At 39.2% G+C, this 19139-nt stretch overlaps 2 protein-coding genes across 2 annotated transcripts; both read right to left on the reverse strand.

Annotated features, from left to right (window-relative positions):
• Positions 1 to 3467: 3467 nt before the first annotated feature.
• Positions 3468 to 5363, reverse strand: LOC140926215 (uncharacterized). The gene has a single exon (XM_073375992.1). The coding sequence runs from the start codon at positions 5361 to 5363 to the stop codon at positions 3468 to 3470; it is 1896 nt and encodes a 631-aa protein (XP_073232093.1).
• Positions 5364 to 14649: 9286 nt separating this feature from the next.
• LOC140926216 (uncharacterized) lies at positions 14650 to 15914 on the reverse strand. Its single transcript, XM_073375993.1, has 4 exons — positions 15688 to 15914; positions 15180 to 15435; positions 14687 to 14786; positions 14650 to 14655 (listed from the first exon to the last, which is right to left on the reverse strand). The coding sequence occupies exons 1-4, from the start codon at positions 15821 to 15823 to the stop codon at positions 14650 to 14652; spliced, it is 498 nt and encodes a 165-aa protein (XP_073232094.1). The 5' UTR covers positions 15824 to 15914.
• Positions 15915 to 19139: the final 3225 nt, after the last annotated feature.

Below are 19139 nucleotides of genomic sequence, written 5' to 3' on the forward strand. Positions count from 1 at the left end.
TATTTTCTTATTTTAGAAATATTTCGTATGTGATAGAAGGCACCCTTAACTATTGTATTAATATGAGGTGAAAGTGACATTGTGTCGTCAAAAATCACGCCAAGATTGAGAGCCTGTTGAGAGAGCCTGATGTTTTCCATGCCAACAGAAATTGTGGGCAGGGGCAACGAATGACGAAAACGGGAGTGCAGCGAGAGAAATTCTGATTTATCATTGTTAAGCGTCGTCTACTTTCACAAGCTGAGTACGGTATGTAAGGTAAGATCGTAGCCAATCCAGGGCTTTTCCTTTGATACCAAACCTAGAGGAGAGTCTTCCTAGAAGAATTTCATGATGAACCGTATCAAAGGCTGCAGAAAATCTAATAGCAAAAGCAAAACACCGCGATGACTATCGATGGCTTTGAGGATATCATCCTGTACTCGAATTAGAGCTGTTTCACAGCTATGATTAGCTTTATAAGCAGACTGAAGTTCCTCATTTAATCCATTTGAACATAAATATTCCCAGAGTTGCGTCGCCGCTACTTTTTCTGTCGCCTTGGACACAAGCATGAGGTTCGATACCGGTCTGAAGCTTGGATAGAGCTCGGTGTCAAGGGATGGTTTTTTAAGAAGAGGAGATAAAATGGCCCTTTTCATAGGCGGAGGAACTTCACGACTTTCTAAAGAGCAATTAACAATCTTTGTTATGATTGGTACCAAATGAGAAAAGCACAACTTAAGTAAGTTGGAAGGAATCGGGTCTAGAGGGCACGACTTCCTAGCCATTTTAGTAATTAATTTGCTCAGTTCGACAGCAGTAGTCAGCTTGAACTAGTTAAACTCACATTGAATACAGGGCTCGAATTTAAGTTTTGGATCACTAACCCTTCGGGTTAGTAGACATATTTTTTACTAACCAAATTATAAAGTTTGGTATCCAAGCTCACAACTAAAAAATCTTGACAATCTTGAAATCTCAAATATTGAACATTTTGTCAATAACCACTAGAACAAATTAAAAAGTAGTCGAAATTGCATGGTGACCTTAAAAAACTTTGACAATTCAGCTCCTAGTTTATTTCCCTCTTGTTTCCCTTGAAGAGACCAGCATGATTTAGGTAGTATTTAGGTATCTGCTAGAGAAGGAAATTCCCGGCAGGTGGTACAGAACATTTCCTGTTTAGTCTCGTCGAACTGAAGCCACGCAAATGTTTTCTTCCACTCCTGTCGAAATGATCGGCCCTCTTGTTTCCTCTTTTCTTCGTAACGCTTCCAGGAGCTCGAGTCTTCCATATCTTCTGTTGTCTTTGGTTCCTTTTCTTGACATTCTTCTTCTTCACCACAGTTACTTTCAGCTGGAGCCTGCCTTTTTCTAATAAATCTATCCAAAGAACTCTACATAATTCAATGCCAAACCGCCAGTTAACCTCGCAAAGAGTAATTTTCGAAGTGAAGATGGTGGATCCGATATTGTAGTGTCCAGATCCCCACATTCGACGCAAACTCGTCTCCAGGGCCTTAGCGCTCAAAAGTGTAAAGATCAGACCAGACGTTTGGATAGAAGAATGGATTTATTCTATCGTGTCTAAACCTTTAAGTACAAAACTGTAACCTGATATAAACGGTGTGATTGATTGGTTAATTAAGTAAACTACCTTTGACAACTACATAATTACATAATCATGACATCCCCCTTTTCCTATAACAGTTGAATATATGTTGTATATATATGGTATACGACCATGAGGTTTATAATATTGTATAACTATGTGTTCATACAAAGTCCTTAAATCGGATCGGTCTGATCACTTGTCGACCGGATCGTGTGTATATTGGAGCGGGTGTTGGCTCTGGCTCCTCACCGTAAGTGGAGTGCGGGTCAGTGGAGTGTTGATCTTGTTCTACGGATGTGTTTGTTGAAGGCTGAGCGATGCTGATGTCTGGAGATGGAGTAAATTCCTCTTTGGTGCGTAGTAGGTCACGCCTGTTCCTGCGAAGTCTGTGTCCGCTTTCAGTTTCGACGGTGTAGGACCGAGGTGGATATTCAAGAGGTTCAATGACTTTGCCTTTGGTAGCCCATGAGGTTCCGTTTTGGATTCTGACAGTATCGTGGGCGCTTAGGCTTGGTAGGGACTTTGCACCTTGATTGTAGTATGCTGATGAATAGTTAGGGGCTTTGACGCGGTATGGCTTTGCAGATGGTAGTAAGGTTCTTGGGTTCCGTTGCATGAGCTTGAAAGCTGGTGAAGGACCACCACCCACTGTAGGAGATGTGCGAAAATTGAGGAGCGCCAAATATGGGTCTTCACCATCTTGCAGTGTTTTTTTGATGAGATTTTTGACTGTCTGCACAGTTCGTTCAGCCATACCATTGCTTTGTGGATATGTGGGACTTGACGTGACATGTTTGAAGTCCCACTGCTTTGCAAACGTGGCGAAGCCATAGGAGGAAAATTGTGGACCATTGTCAGAAACTACAATCTTTGGTATTCCTTGACGTGCAAAAATTGATTCATGTGAGTTACAATAGTTGAACTTAAGGTATCTGCTAACAAGTAAACCTCAAAAAACTTAGAGTGGTACTCTACTACTAGTAGATACTTCTTATTCTTTAAGTTAAACAGATGAACACCAATTTTTATCCAGGGTTGATCGGGAATTTCGTGAGGGATTAAATGCTCTTTTTGTTGCTTGTTTCTATATTCTAAACAGATGCTACAATTTCCTATCATATCTGTTATTTCAGTTGACATGCCTGGCCAAAAGAGAACTTCTCTTGCTCGCGCTTTAGATTTTTCAATACCCAGGTGGCCTGCGTGTATTTTTGTACGAATTTCTTGGTGCATTGTAGTAGGAACGATGATGCGCTCGCTTCGCAGAAGCAGACCATTTGCAGCAGTGATTTCATCGTGATATTTGTAGTATGGATGTACAAGAGAATCAACATCTTTTTTCTCCTGGGGCCATCCGTTTTCTGTATACTCCCGGAGTTTCTCTAAAGCAGGATCGCGTGAGGTTTCGTGCTGAAACTCGAGAAGCTTGTCATCACTAATCGGAAGATTCGATATTACGAAATGAACATAGCGTGTCATGTCAGAGGTATCAATCTCAGGTGTTGATGTGTTACTGAGATATGCACGACTTAGCGTGTCTGTGACCACCATGTCCTTACCGGGAATGTAGTTCATTGTGAACTGGTACTTCTGTAAGCGAAGTAGGAATCGTTGAATTCGAGGAGGAGATTTGAGCACTAGTTTTTGAAAGATATCTTTCAAAGGCTTGTGGTCGTTTTCGACTAAGAAACGCTAACCGTAGAGAAAATCATTGAAACGCTCGCAGGCAAAAACTATACTGAGAATCTCCTTTTCAATTTGGGCATAGTTGGTTTCCGACGAGGTCATTGATCGACTTGCAAATGCGACTGGATACCAGTTGTCGCCATGTTTTTGCTCTAGAGTGGCACCGAGACCACTTTTGCTCGCGTCAGATGATACCTTGATTGGCAGTTTTGGGTCGAAGTACTTGAGGACCGGGGCGTTGGTTATTATCAATTTCAATTCTTGGAATGCCTGTTGCTGTTGCTGCTTTTGCGTTTGCACATCCCTCTAAACCCTCTAAGATTTCTGTCACTTCGGCTTGAAAGATTTCTGATGCGCAGTTAACGCCAAACGGAAGACGCTTAAATTTGTAGCGACCAAACGGCGTGTGAAAGGCGAGCAGTTTTGAACTTTCTTCGTCAAGCTTTAATTGCCAGTAACCCGAAGACGCATCTAATTTTGAGAAGTACTTTGCGCCGGCCATTTGAGAAAGAATATCTTCGGCAGTGGGTAGCTGGTAGTGTTGCCTCTTTATCGCTTGATTGAGATCTCGAGGGTCAAGGTACACACGCAGTTTTCCATTAGGTTTCTCAACGATCACGAGATTAGAAACCCAATCAGTGGGCCTGTCAACTTTATCTATGATGCCGAGGCGCATCATGCGGTCAAGCTCATCTTTCAATTTCTCACGCAAGGCAAAGGGAACTTTCCTAGGCGCTTGGATAACAGGGGAGAAATTCCCATCTATGGTTAGGTGATGAACTTTAGGTAAACTACCTATTTCACCAAAGCAATCGCTATACTCATTAATTAAACTAGAGTACTCACAATCTACAGTCATTACACGGTTAATGAGGTTGAGTTTCTTGCAAGTGTTCAGTCCTAGGAGTGGGACAGAATCCATTTCTGCCACAATGAAGAGAACTTTGTATTCTTGGTATCCGTTCTTCAGAGTGACGATGCACTTGCCGACGACTGGTATGTCGGTGCCATTGTAGGCGGTGAGCTTCACTTTCGCTGGATGTAGCTTAGGTTTGTGGATGAGTTTAGTGTATTCCTTTTTTGGAAGAATATTAACTTGACTGCTTGTGTCAAGTTTGTAGTTGATGTTAGTTCCATTTGATTCCAAAATGACAGACCATTCCAGTACCTCATCTTCTGGATTGTTTGAGTGTAGAGTCGTTTCGTTGACATCTTTCTCTTCCCCTAGGCTTTCCACAGTTATCGCACCGACAAAATTCTCCCATTCATCCTCTCTGAGGTCGGGGTGGCGAGTGATTTCACGAATCGGCCTGTTGCGTGCTTGTTGAGGGTTGGATCTGCGTTGCTTTTTAGGGCAGCATTGGGCGAAGTGATTTGGAGCACCACAATCGTTGCATAGCTTTCCGTATGCTGGGCAATTTCCACGATTATGTCCACGACCGCAAAATTTGCAGTTAGGAAAGTACTCTGGTGTCGCGCCTTTGTTTGTCTTGGGAATCGCCCCTTGGCCGACCATATCGACTGGAGTAGGTTTCGAGGCATGTTTGAGTTCTTCAGCATGTTTTCTCGATTCCTCAGCAGCGCGACCAAGTAAAATGGCCTTCTCCAACTTGAGATCTGTTTCTCGTAGGTAATGCTCACGAAGTTTGTTGTCAGTCGTTCCGCACACAATCCTATCAGTGATCAGGGAGTCTTTCAGGTTGGCAAAAGCGCATTCCTCAGCACGTTTCTTCAGTTCAGTAACAAAATCATCAAAAGGCTGTCCATCTTGTTGGTTGTAGGAGAAAAATTGATAACGTAGAAAGGTTGTGTTCTTTCGAGGATTGCAGTATGCTGTGAATTTGCTTAGGATCGGGCCGACTTTCATCTTGTCTTCCTCGGTCTGGAAGGTGAAGGTGTTGTAAATTTCACGAGCCCTTTTTCCAATACAAGTGAGTAGGATAGATGATTTAACTTTTTCGGATTTTCCATCACTCTCAGTGGCTGCTAGGTATAACTCAAACTCTTGTTTCCATCTTCTCCAGTTTTCTCGTACGTTTCCTTCAAAAGAGAGTGGCTCTGGAGGGTCTAATTTATCCATTTTAGAGAGATCCCACGTCTGACACCATGTAAAGATCAGACCAGACGTTTGGATAGAAGAATGGATTTATTCTATCGTGTCTAAACCTTTAAGTACAAAACTGTAACCTGATATAAACGGTGTGATTGATTGGTTAATTAAGTAAACTACCTTTGACAACTACATAATTACATAACAATCATGACAAAAAGGTCTGAAAAGTTTGATTCAATCGTAAAGATGGCAAGAACAAATTGTTGAGACAGAAAACAATCTCATGCAAGAAAACAACACAAAAATCTTTCCTAAAAATTAACATTTGCTTATAAAAAGGTTATTTCCATAACATAATTTAAATATTTAAGAAAATTTTTACTAACCATGTCGGGTTAGTTGGACACATGTTTAGTAACCAAAAGTTGAAAATTACTAACCGTTGGTTAACGGGTTACCGTTAATTTCGAGCCCTGGAATAGAGGGATTAATCATTTTCATTCAGTTTCTACTATTTACAGTGGTGCTTTTTAACTATGTACAGGTGTTTTTTAAAAAATTATTTACATTATTTGTTGTTAATTAAGTAGTCTTTTTACATTTTAGTCGTCAGACGAGGAGGATACAATTTGTATGTGTATCGAGCTGCATTCCTCTCCTCGTCTTTCTTCGTTCTCTCCTCAAGCCTCCTCCACTTTTCGCTCCTTGCCTTCAATTTTCTCCTTTTTGTCCTATTGAGAGTAATATGGTCCTCGTTTCCCATCGCTTTCAACTGTCTTCTTCGTTCCTTCTTTCTCTCTTTTCTCTTCTTTCTTTTGAGCTTTACTTTCTCTCTCTTGGTTAATGACTTCTTTGCATTTGATTGTTTGTCTTCTTCTTGTTCCAGTTGTTGGGGTCTTTGTGTCTGTGACCGTGGTTACATTCTCTCATGTCCCGTACTCGAACAAGCCGCCTCGTCCATGATGTTCAGCGATCAACATTTATGACATATTACGTTGTGCAAAGTCTTTCCGCCCTTCAAACAAATCTCTCTTATGAAATACATTTGCGTTGAAACAAAGTCATCAAATTAATGTAATCCGTCAACTCAAAACTTGTGTGTACAGTAAAAATATCAGGGACTGATGTTTAGTTATCATGTGCTAGTCTTAAGAAAATTCAAACATTCATCTTAGGGCTAATTAAAACAATTAGCAGGCATTGAATGAAGTTGGGTGGCATATGCAATTTGATAGGCCTGTGCCCAAAGCTGGAAAACCATTTAAAAAACAATGGCAAACAAATCTAAATGAGTTTGCTGCATATTTATGTTTATTTATTGAAATTCGTTTGATATCAACAGTATTTAAGGAAATTCTTAAAGAAGTATACGAAAAAGTGCCTTAATTTCCGTCATCATTTTCTTCATAGTCTTCGCCACTGTCGAAGACTTCACTGGTGGTGGTGTTTGCGGCTGCTTCTTTTGTGTGCAGGGGGCATTCCATGTCCTTGACAATGAAGTTTGAGGTTGCTCTCAAATGTTCTTCAGCTTGAACACATGCAATATTCCATTCAGTAGAAAGGCCTGCTGTAATTCCAGCACGTAAAAATTATAATCAGATTTATCAACTTTGATGTATTAATACACAATTAACACAACCCCTTGTTTCTTGACCCTGTCAAATGGCTAGCGCTTAAAAAACATTACGCAAATGTACTGATTAACATTATCAGGTTAGAGAACACTTAATGTTTGTTTTCTAGTGACCTCATTATTAGGAACACTGCTTTATATACAACTGTATGTCAACTCCATTGCCCAAATAATTCAAGGTTGAGAGGCTTTTCTTGGAATGGGGTGCTTGGTGGATTGTCACTGTCATTTTTGTCATCACCAGCATCATCATCAACGTCATCTCCCATTATTAAGCTATAAATGTTGTCCGGGGAACCAACCCCACACTGCAAGCTACGAATACATAGTCTTTTCACCATCCTGGTATCTATGGTTTTGGAAAGGAAGGAATATTTTTTCCTTGTTAGAAACCACCCTCTCACTGTAACATCATTATTTTCTTTTATCCACTCTTCCTCTTTACTTGGCCTTTCACTACTGTCTTGGTACTGGCTTGTGGAGGTTGCATGGCTGCACTGGGGAACTGCATCAGGCTGGGAGAATAAATGAGAAAGATGAGCTTACAAGTGAATAACAAGTGCAACATTTATTCATTGAAAGCCCATAGCAATATGGACTTCTTTTAGATAATGAAGAAGGTCTGCCAATATTTTGAACAAAACCTGTCCTTTGTTTAAAGATGAAATATGTAAAACCCTTATATAAATAACCTGCATTCGCATGACTTAAAGGTATGTTTTATTTTCTTCTACAAGTTTCACAGAGGATTGCTTCCGGACCAATGCAAAATGTACATTACCAGAACAACATCACAAACTTCTTGAATTGCAGCAAAAATTGACGTCACAGCTCAGGCCAATTAGAACAATTCATAACACAGTGGTCAGAGTCTAATATGAACCATGAGCCAAGAGGTCATGTTGACATCATTTGACAAACAGCTGAAACAAAAGCTGCTCCAGTTCATTGTTTCTTAAAACAATGGAAAGGGTTGCAACGAAGTGGCCTGTAAGCCACTTTAAAGTGTTTGTCTAAGGTTGTTGTTGTGTGGCTGCCAAGGAAGCACTAATCTTTCCTTAATCAGGCAGGTACTGCAGTGGCACCACTTGTTTACAATGCAGTACAATACAACAGAATACAAGAATTACATGTGTGGAACTTAATGACTCTGCTAATATAAGCTATTGTGATATGGGGAGAATAATAAAAGGGTAGCTAAGTACCCTTGTATAAAAATTGGAACAAACAAAGCTAACCTTAATTACCAAAATACTGCACAATAATTTGTGTGTGTGTGTGTAAATGTCTATGCAGATATGATATGCTTCAATAAATCCAGCAAGATTAGATAATTTTATGAAAAGATAATAATAATGTACAAATACTAAAGAACCAGCAGTGCAAGTAAATAATGAAGAACTTTATCAGAGACTCGTGAAATGTTTAGCAAAGTGAGTTATGCAATAATTTCGGACAACAAGATAACTTCATAGGATTACAGTCATATAACATCTTTACCAGGTAAAAGTAGTAGCATTTTGTAGGCAATAACTTAAAAGAGTACAACTCTATAATAAAGACAATACTGACCTCATTTATCTTGTTCGAGAAAAACTAATGATTGCTCAGAGGTAACTTATGGTGTGATTGACCTCTTACTGGCCTGGGCAGCTCAATGGGTTGAGTACCAGTCTTAAAAGCACAACATTTGGGTCTTAAATGTGGAGAATGTGCTGCCTTTGGTCTGGCAACTGCAAATGGTTTACATTACTAGTCTTCTTGAAAAAATAGCAGGCTTTGTCTCACAGAACGTTCACTGCTCAGACCCATGTGGAACTGAAAGGAACCCACAGTGTTGTTTGTATTGAGTAGGAGGCTTTCTTTGACACTGGTAGTGTGGTCAACCTTGAGCATGTGTGCATCTATGTGTGTGTTGCTGTGGCAGGTACACAACAACTTGCTTTATCAAATTAAAAATGATGATGATCAGGTTTTCAAATGAAGTTAGTAATATCAGTTACCAAAGGTAAAGATATGTGTTAAATGCAATAGAATCAGTCTTGCAAGTAAATATCTAAGTATTTCATTGGTGACTTTATTTAGTGAGAGAGTGGCAGAATTCATTGAAAAATCCTCTCTCTATGTTCTCATGCAGTGCTTTTAATCATACAACACTTCTGAGTTCTGGACTGTTTGCTTCAGTAGGCTAGTGGTTAATTGCATTTTCCAAATTGAAAATGATCTACACAGGAAATAGTGTACTTGAAATGAGGTGTTTCTACCACAGTACACGAGTGACTATTTTGTGGAAAATACACTAAATAAATGTGTATGAAATGAAATTTGTTTACAAAGTGCACTTTCCACTCTCTTCTGGACGTGACCAATGCATTCCTTCTTTCCATTTCAATAAACTTCTTTCACCCTTGTGAAATTCTTACAGTCACTGTCACCATAAAACTCAGGGCACGTTAGGTTGTATTTTTCAACAGACCTCTAAAATATATGCTCCCCCCCCTCTGGCTCTAAGACTGGTGGTCCCCAGAACTTTGCTTTACACTTAGCATGCTCAGCTGTCTCCTAGACTAAGGACTTCTTCATGAAGCTCTTTTCATCTATCCTTAGATATTGCAGTAACACAGCCATTACGTGATGAGTAACCTCTCCTTTGCCGTGTAATATCACTTGAATTGCCACAAGTAACTTTTCCTGCTGCAGATGAAGTTCGTTGGCTTTTGAATTTACTTCATAGCTCTTCCCCTGCCTTTTCTTAGTACAAAAGGAAAAAGACCTCTTCAAACTAATGAATAACAGTGTATTTGGTAAAACTATAGAAAATATTTGTAAAAGAGTGCATGTTAAAGGGCATGTAAACCCCAAAATACAAGTTTATCCCCTTATATGTAAAAAAGTATTCTAAAAACGATTTTGCTATTATTTTTTGCTAATTCGATGCTCCTAAGGTGAAAACACAGCGTTTTCTACGGCAGATTAACTTCCGGTTAACAATATGAAATTACCTGTGACGTAGCGAGTGGAACCAGTGTATTGCGCAACTTGATTATTACTATGGTGGCTCAAGCAATAAGTGAGAGTTCGGATAGTTCAGAGCAGAATTCATCAGACGAAAGTGATTTTTATGACGTAAATTTATATGACAGCGATGTAGCTGAAACTTCAGAGCCTTCTGAAGACATAGGTGCGCGTCCCTGTCGTTACGAGCCTCGCAGAGTTCAATGAGATGATGGACAACAACAACAACAAAGCCGTATTATAAGGACGAAACCGAAAGTGAAACGGATCGTCTTGTGACTTAAATTGTATTGCTTATACCTAATTGGCCTTTATTTTGGAGTAATTTTATCATGAGGCTAGGATGAACTCAAGCCATTATGAAAGGGGTCCTTACTTTTTTTAATTGTAATTTAGGTGCAAGTGTGAGATGTGTCAGCCGATGCCTTCAGTACCCGAAAGCGTAGGTTGTCATCAAATAGGGCAAGTATGGCAAAAAATTGAAGAGCAAATGGAGGTCCAAATGTCCTGTATAACAGAACATCCAGGATTTCAGTCTACTTGCTTGGATGTGTGGGTCGTTGAAATGCATATTATGCATATAGGTAACAACATGGCACAGACAGTCATAGAGGGCACAAGTATGTTTACTAGTTCTGAAATTTTCACTATATGCATAAAAAAATTATGAACAGTTTATATATGACTGCATATTCGTGGTCATATATTTATTCCAACATTTTTCCACTCATTCGTGTCTAGAAAATTTTGCTACATCGCTTATCGCCTACTTGTGCGATGGTGTTGGGGTTACCTTTGCAGAAAAGTAAGAGTGGAGCTCCCTTCCTGTGCAGTAAACAAAATACGCCAAAGATTTCCTGCGGATTTTGGCAGGTCCTACACTGGTTTAAAGCGACCAAACCTGCAATAATTATCCTATATTTTAATGAATAAGAAGTGAAAACCATCAGCAAAAAATGAGAAAAAAAAGCGAACAAACAAAGTGCGGTATCTTTTAAAAAATATAACAAGTGTACGGCGGTACGTTACTTTGACATAGTCCCCTCATATTCTTATGTCGTCCTCGGCTTCCTCAAGAGACAAATCAGTCGGTGGAACATAATCAAAATCTTTGTCATCGTCCACGCTGTGTCCTCCTAGACTTTTAACAGAGCTGCATTCTGGTGTACTAATGTTTAAAGGAGCTGTAATAAGGTCGCACTGCACTTGAAAATCTTCTCTTAAGGGTTCTAATTGTGTGCCTGCTGGATAGAGATTCTACATTAGATAATCGGTTAGGGGAAAAGAAAAAACGAGGTGAGATTATGTCTAAGCGTAATTTACCTTTACCTATAGATGTTTCATGCAGAATATCACATTGAACTACTACCTCTTTAAACCTGGGAGATGTCTCATCTTCAGAGCAAGCACTTGTTTCAGTGTCGACAGGCGTAGACTCAGAAGCTGACGTGACCGCGTTCGCAGCGACGGAGGCAGTTTATTATCGTCCAATAACTGTGAAAAAAAGTTGAATATACTTGAGGAAGGGGGAACGGTTAATACTGACCTAATGAAAAAAATCCTTATTAATTATTACATTGGCTTACTTACCTTAGAAACTGATAACTTGTGCACAGCTCTACTTGTTCGTGACCTTTTGCCAGGAGTCTGACTCGCAGTCGCCGGTATTTCTTTTCTCTACGCTCTCCATAGTCCGCTAATTGGGTCGCTGGGGCTGAATTGTGAGGACCGAATCGCTTTTCAAATTGCTTCTTTTATCTTTGAGTCTCATTTTTACCATCCCATCATCCTCGAAACATTTGTGTGCAAAATGAGCGCCACAGATTATGGAGTGTTCTGTAGGCTGTAAGAAGTCTGCACGTTTAAATTGGACAAATTTAATCCACTGGCGCCAAATTCTTTCTTCTTTTGGAAAAAAATGAGTAGAATGCCCTGTTTTGTTCGAGTTATTACAAGATTCAACGACACACCACTTTGTCAATGTCAAAACTAAAAAATATTCTTGTAGGAAACTAGCCAACACACGTGCTTGTAAAGGTCCCAAAGGTGTTTTTGACTTCCGGTGGGCAGAGATTCCACTCGTGATGTCACAACAAAGATGGCGGAATCAAAATGGCGGACGAAGTGAACTTTCAGAGGTGATTTCTCGGGTCAAAATGCACTTGTATCAAAAATAAGATAAAAGATTTATGAAGTAATTTGGGTATACATTCTACTCATATCAAACAAAATTGTTGCATTTTGGGGTTTACATGCCCTTTAAACTTGTAGCTAGTAAACACAGGAAAAATAAGAGAATTCCCAATGTTTTAAAATTGGGTTTATATTGGTTCTAACTTGGGCCAAACTTGGGTCTAGTTTGGAATTAAACTTGGGAACTATCTATTTCCCAAAGTAATACCTCAAGTTGGGAAATGGGAACAACTCCCAAGTTATTCCCAACCTGCGTTAAAATAGGGAATTGTTAAGTCCTCAATATAGACCCATATTGGACCCAAATATAGGGTCTAATGTGGGACATATTTACCCCAAGTTAAACCCCATTTAATCCCATAGTGGGGATTATCTGAACCCAGGTTTGTCCCAAAGTCAAATCCAAGTGGTCCCAAATGGGGTCAGAATTGGGAAAATTAACAAGGTCCGTTTAGCCTCATTTAGTCCCACAGTTGGGTAGATATAATCCCTAAATTGGGTCTAGTTTGGAATTAATTAAATATTTGACCCAAAGATAGGGTCTAATTTGGGATATATTTACCCCAAGTTAAACCTCATTTAGTCCCAAAGTAGGGTCTATCTGAACCCAGGTTTGTCCCAAAGTCATATCCAAGAGGTCCCAAATAGGGTCAGAATTAGGAAAATTAACAAGGTCCATTTAGCCTCATATAGTCCCATAATTGGGTCAAACTGATCCAATCTTTGTTCCAAGCACTGTTCAAGTACCCCTCAAAAGAGAGGTTTTTCAAAATCAATAAAGTCATCAGTTTCTTGGCAGGGAACAGAAACAATTTATTTAAAAAGCCTGCAAGGAGGTAAGCATAATTATTTAAGCTACATCCATTGAATTTCAATAACCATAATTGCCTGCAGCTTGTTACTTTAATTAATTTTCTAATACTACTGACAAAACTATTTGTCCTAATATCTTCAATTCAAACATATCATTTATTTATTATTACAAACAATAAATTTATAACAGGTACAATAATAAATTTATACCTTTTTTCTAAAAGAGGACTGAAATAAGAAATTAAAGGACCTGTATGCTACAGCTTTCATGATGTTCTATAGGTGCAGAGCGAAATAAAATTTGCATTTTGGATAAACACTTGCAGTATTGTGATTTATGGTAATTTATGTATAATCTGAAGGGGAAGTCCAAACACAACAACACTAACATATTAAACCCAGTGAAAGACATCCATGTCTATTGTTTGACCCTCATGCATGTTATTAAAACATCCCACCAGAAGAAAAAACAATCAAAACTCATTGTAATTTCCCAAACATCTGCTTATTTGTGGATGATATCAGAACGCTTAAGATTTGACAAGTTTGCTTCACGCTTTATCTTGACACGACCATGATTAACAAGTTTAACTGCAACTGCTTTAAAAAGGGCATCTCCTTGCAGTTGTCTGGCTAAAGACACTTTACCCCCAAGTTCTTTAATTATTTGACACAAATATTCTCTGCTTATACTTTCTACAGCTGATTGACCAGAATAGGACATTAACAATACTTTAGCACTTTTACTACTCAAGTTAATGGCTGATACTTCTTGATCAGGATTCAAAATACTGGACTGACTCTTTGCTTCTTTTGTTTCAGTTTCATCAACGTTTTTCTTTGCAAGTATTGTAGCTTTCTTTAGTAGCTGATTGAAATCATTTTTGCTTTGTTTTTTTTTGGCTTTGTTTTCTTTGCTTTTTTGAGCACTGGCTCTGATTCATGATCAGATCCATCAGAGTTTTCACTGGGAGAAGAATCCAAAATTTCTGTCTCCACCACCTTCTCCACTACTGCCATAATTACTAATTTGATCTTTGTCTTCATCTTTTTTGTTGACCTCTTTAATGTCATCATACTCTGACATTGTTGGCAGTGGAGGTTTTCCATTGTCCTTCCCTTTGATTGACATTCTTTTGTCAGGCTGAAAAATATCGGAAATATCAGTTCAGAACTGATATTTGAAATGCATGAAATCAAATTCTCTAACTAAATTAAAGACACAAAATGTATTTACCAGACACAATTTTTTAAAAAAATTAATAAGCCACTTCTTAAAAAGTTGTATGTTCCAACTGACGGACTAAGAAGAAAATGAAATAACGATACCAAGTTTTGCTTTAAATAACTTGAGAATTCCCTCAAAACTCTTGGGTGTTTATTTTATCAGTACATGTAAACAAAGGGAAAAAAAGTTTTATTGCCTTAAAAAAAATACCTAGGATCAGTACTACCAGTAACTGGGACACCACAACTGTGTTTACAAAGTTCTAATACGTACTGCATGTAAACATGTATGACATAAAATTGCCTTCAGGAGAATGGTATATTTTATTTAGCTACCTACCAAATCATAATCAATCCTTTCTCTTTTGCGAGAACGTCTCCTCTCATTGAACACACTTTGTATGTGTTTTTTAATTCCTTCAAAGCCAAAGCTTATCTCTGGGATTGAGCATTCCTCTTCAAGAGAAGCCGCGAGTTGATCTAGTTTGGCCTTCTCTTCAGCAAGGCGAAAGTTGGGAAAGTCGTTCCCTGGCCACATTTGAACTGCCGCCCTCTGAATGCGTCCCCGCCTGTCAAAACAACAGAAATAAATAACATTTTGACAACTTGTGTTTCTTCTTAATGAAGATGAACCCTTGCAGTTCAAACACCTTTAAGTTGTATTCATTTCAGAAGCTTCGACGGTCGAGAACGAAATGTAAATTCACATGCCACAAGTTGTGGATCTTACGTTTTGTGCATTTGCAGATGTATGGGCGAATTGCCAAGGGCAGCTTCGGGCACTTTGAATAAGATCTAAACAAAAGAGTCAAAGTATCTAACTAAGAATGTTTTTTCAATCTATGTCAAAAAACTGAAGCCTTAGATTCGAAGGAAAACAATACAGGACAATTTAGGCGACGTTATTAACGATACATTGATTTCTACATGAACATATCATTAAGCAAAGAATGTTTACTCACTTTGCCTTGTACAGGAGTTGTATGTCTTTTGAGAAAGTGCTAATTTCACTCAGCTTGGGCTTAGGGGAAGAGATTGAAGATAAGCTTAACTGTGAAGAGGGAGTCGATGATCTTGAGTGACGAGGCATAAGCGACTCTGTGACCTTCCTAAATTTGCAGACTTTACCGAAAGTCAACAGACCTAACTTTTCAAACGTTCTGTCGTCGTCCGACTTGCGCAGAAGTTGAATACAACTGTCTCCATCAATATCTTCAGCTGTAAGTAAAATGAAGGAAAACCAAACGAGGTAAGCATCGAGAAATGAAGAATATTGCAAATCACGAAGATCAAAATAAACTCGAAGAAAACAATCAAATGCAAAAATACTGAACAACGACAATGTTTCTGGTTGTTTTATTCGCTGTTGCTTCGTTTGGAGTCCCCAAACTTTCCACAAAGCCAAGCGAAGGGCGGGAAAACTTATTTTTTACCGAACACTCAAGGCAACTTCAAAATATAATACCTTACCTTCAAATTTGCTCGCTACTTCGTTTGAGAAATGATGAGTAATAAAACATTTCACTTCTTCAACATTCCAAGTATCCAAAGGTGTATCTAAAGGTTTATACTCCTCCTCCAAGAGCGAACTCGATCCCTCCGCCATTATGAGCACTTCACTCTACGCGCCAGAAAGAAGGACGCCTTGATCACGAGGCGAGCAGGTTTCCGATTGGTCAAAAGCTCGGTCCCAGTCTCTATCAGTCGAAAGAACCAAAATGGCGGGGGCGAAGCGAAGTTACGCAATACAATCATTTGGGTAGTCTCCAACAGACTTTCTTGGGACTTTGTCATGCATTCCTTCCTCAGGAACCTCTGCTAAACAGAGCATCTTTGGGAAGGAAAGTGTGACAAAGTCCTATGAATGTCTGCATGGCAGGTTACCACCTTCCCTGTAAAAACAAACTGAGAACATACTATCCAAATTTTCAAGTTTATTTCGTTTCTTACTTATTTGTTTTTGTTATCTCCAGAGGTAACACTGTACAGTTAAATATTAGGGAACGAAATAAAATGAAACATGCATATATAAGTTGTAATTTATTATTATTGTTGGGGTGAGCACGTACCAATTTCGACCCGTAACAAATGTGATTGCATGAGATATAATCCCAAATAAAGAAGATCTGCCTTAATTTTTATATACCCAAGTTATTCCCAATGTTATCAGCTGAAGAAGCTGATTTAGGGAATACTTTGTGAAACATGCCTTAGGAATTACAAGTGGTGTAATCTACACTAACAGGAAAACCCAACTTTGACCTAAGAACAACCAAGTGTTCTCCAAAGCAATTATTATTGGGGTCATGACGTCCTAATATTGACCCATGAAAAATGTGTTTGCATGAGATAGTCCCAAAGTAGGTGTGCCTTAATTTTTATAAACCCAACTTATTCCCAATGTTATCAGCTAAAAACGCTGAGTTTGGGACTACTTTGGGAAACATGCATTTTGATTTTGAAGTGGTGTAATCTACTCTAAATGTAAAATCCGACTTTGACCCAAGAATAACCAAGTACACCCCAAAACAGTTATTGTTGGGGTGAGCACGTCCCAATTTTGACCCACAAAAGATGTGTTTGCTCGAGATAGGCCCATGTAGGTTTGCCTTCACTTTTTATAAACTCAACTTATTCCCAATGTTATAAGCTGAAAAACCTGACTTTGGGACTACTTTGGGAAATATGTATTGGGATTTTCAAGTGATGTAATCTACTCTAAAGGTAAAACCTGACTTTGACCTAAGAATAACCAAGTACACCCCAAAATAGGTATTGTTGGGGTTAGCAACTAACAGCTAACAGGAAAACCCAACTTTGACCTAAGAACAACCAAGTGTTCTCCAAAGCAATTATTATTGGGGTCATGACGTCCCAATATTGACCCATGAAAAGTGTTTTTGCACGAGATAGACCCAAGTATGTTTGCCTTTACTTTTTATAAACCCAACTTATTCCCAATGTTATCAGATGAAAAAGCTGACTTTGGGACTACTTTGGGAAACATGCACTAGGATTTTCAAGTGGTGTAATCTACTCTACAAGTAAAACCCAACTTTGACCCAATAATAACCAAGTACACCCCAAAACAGTTATCATTGTGGTGAGCATGTCCCAATTTTGACCCAAAAATAATGTTTCTGCACCAGATAGTCCCAAAGAAGGTGTGAATAAATCGATATAAACCCAAGTTATCCCCAATGTAGTAAGCAGAAGAACCTGATTTTGGGTCTACTTTGGGAAACACACATTGGGAATTACAAGTGGTCCATTTAACTCTCAAAGTAAAACCCAACTTTGCCCCAAGAAAAACCCAACTTTAAAAGTTGGGAATTATTATTTCCCAAGTTAGAACCAAGTTTGACCCAAGTTGGGAATTGTCCAATATTCCCTGTGAAAGGGAGACTATTAAAATTAGCTTCTCAAACACCACTGGTAGCCATGCCAAGCCGACCGCTGCAACAAAAGCAAACCCACTGGCTTTTCTCCTTGTTGGTGATTAACCCACTTAAAACAATGTCCTTACGTACAATTTCTGACATTTTCATAGCCTTATCCAGTACTTGATCTGCACCTGCACCATCATCCAAGTATGTAAATATTCTGAAGCCTTTACTTATCCAGTGTTTGATAAGTGCTCTTTGAATCTTAGTAAAGAGATCAGGACCCGTGGACAAGCCAAAAGGAAGGACTTTAAAATGAAAATATCTAGCTGATCCTTGTAGAATAAAGAAAAACCAAGGAATCGGCAATGTTGCGGAAAAATCTCTATGTGGTGGTAGCCACTTTTATAATCAAATTTGAAGAACCAGTCACCCTTCAAAAACAAATCTTCAGCAGTTCGAATGTCCTCATGCTTGAACTTACATGACCGCAAGTGTTTGTTTACGTAATGCAAGTCCACAATCAGTTGAGGCTTGTGTGCAGAGTTCCTTACAACACCTAAAGGGTTGCACACCATTAGATCATCCCTTTCTACTTCAGCTATAGCACCAAAGCTAAGTAACTTGGACACCTCTTGACAAACAATCTTCATCTTCAACAACACTATAATGATTCCTAAAGAACGCTTTCTGTGGCAGCGAAATAAAAGGTAAACAATAACCATCCTCAAGCACTTCAAGCACCCACCTGCTAGCTCCAATGCTTTGCCAGACTGCAATTCTCTCCTTCAGCTTCCCTTTCACATTGGTAGTGCGGGCCAACTCAACTTTATTAACATGAACAGCGTATTCGAACTCAACACAATGAAATTCACCAGAGAAATAAACAACATTGTCATGAATGGTATGAATGGATTCACTATTGTTGGCTTCCTGAGGATGGTGTACTGTTTCGGGCCCATTCAGTTCCTTTGCCTGTAACTGAAGCTCGGCACTCATGCGAAAACAAGTTTGCTGCGAGTCACGTGACGGATAGTTGGACAGCTTTCCCACCGAAAAAGAACCACTCGATTTTTCTAGAACAACACGCCTTGGTCTTTCGTCTTGCTGGGGCAACTTTTTCGTCTTCCACTTTGCCGTCAACGTCTTCCGTTTCTCTTCCCGCAACTGCTTGCTCTCTTTGATCGCTTTTTTGATGTGCTTCTCGTCACTGGAGTTGGTTGCAAGTGGCTCTGCCGTGTAACACTCAACAGTATCCCATCCATACTTACCTGCTAAGCAGATATGTTTGTTACGTCCTAAGAGCAATTTTTCACCTTCTAAAAGCAGGTTGCCTCTTTCCCCATGATCGCTTGTGTTCCTCGCTTCGCTGATTTTTTCCAAAACATTCTGGTTCACCTTGTATTGCTTCTTGTTGCCTTCGAACTTGAATTCCTTAGCATACTTTTTTTACTGTTCAAACATATCCCGCGCCCAGCTTGGGGGTACATCTTCTGCTGGGGCTGCTGTGGAAGCCCGATCGCATTCACGTGTAGACTC

Source organism: Porites lutea, chromosome 2 (assembly GCF_958299795.1).
Source record: "Porites lutea chromosome 2, jaPorLute2.1, whole genome shotgun sequence".
In the NCBI taxonomy this organism is placed as follows: Eukaryota; Metazoa; Cnidaria; class Anthozoa; order Scleractinia; family Poritidae; genus Porites; species Porites lutea.

Bases quoted from the DNA above. Each gene is read 5' to 3' on its own strand.
- LOC140926215 (XM_073375992.1), bottom strand. From the start codon at position 5,363: ATGGATAAATTAGACCCTCCAGAGCCACTCTCTTTTGAAGGAAACGTA.
- LOC140926216 (XM_073375993.1), bottom strand. From the start codon at position 15,823: ATGGCGGAGGGATCGAGTTCGCTCTTGGAGGAGGAGTATAAACCTTTA. The intron at 15,436-15,687 runs GTAAGGTATTAT...TTTTACTTACAG, and splicing joins AGTAGCGAGCAAATTTGAAG to CTGAAGATATTGATGGAGAC. The intron at 14,787-15,179 runs GTGAGTAAACAT...TTGTTTTGACAG, and splicing joins CAACTCCTGTACAAGGCAAA to GCGGGGACGCATTCAGAGGG.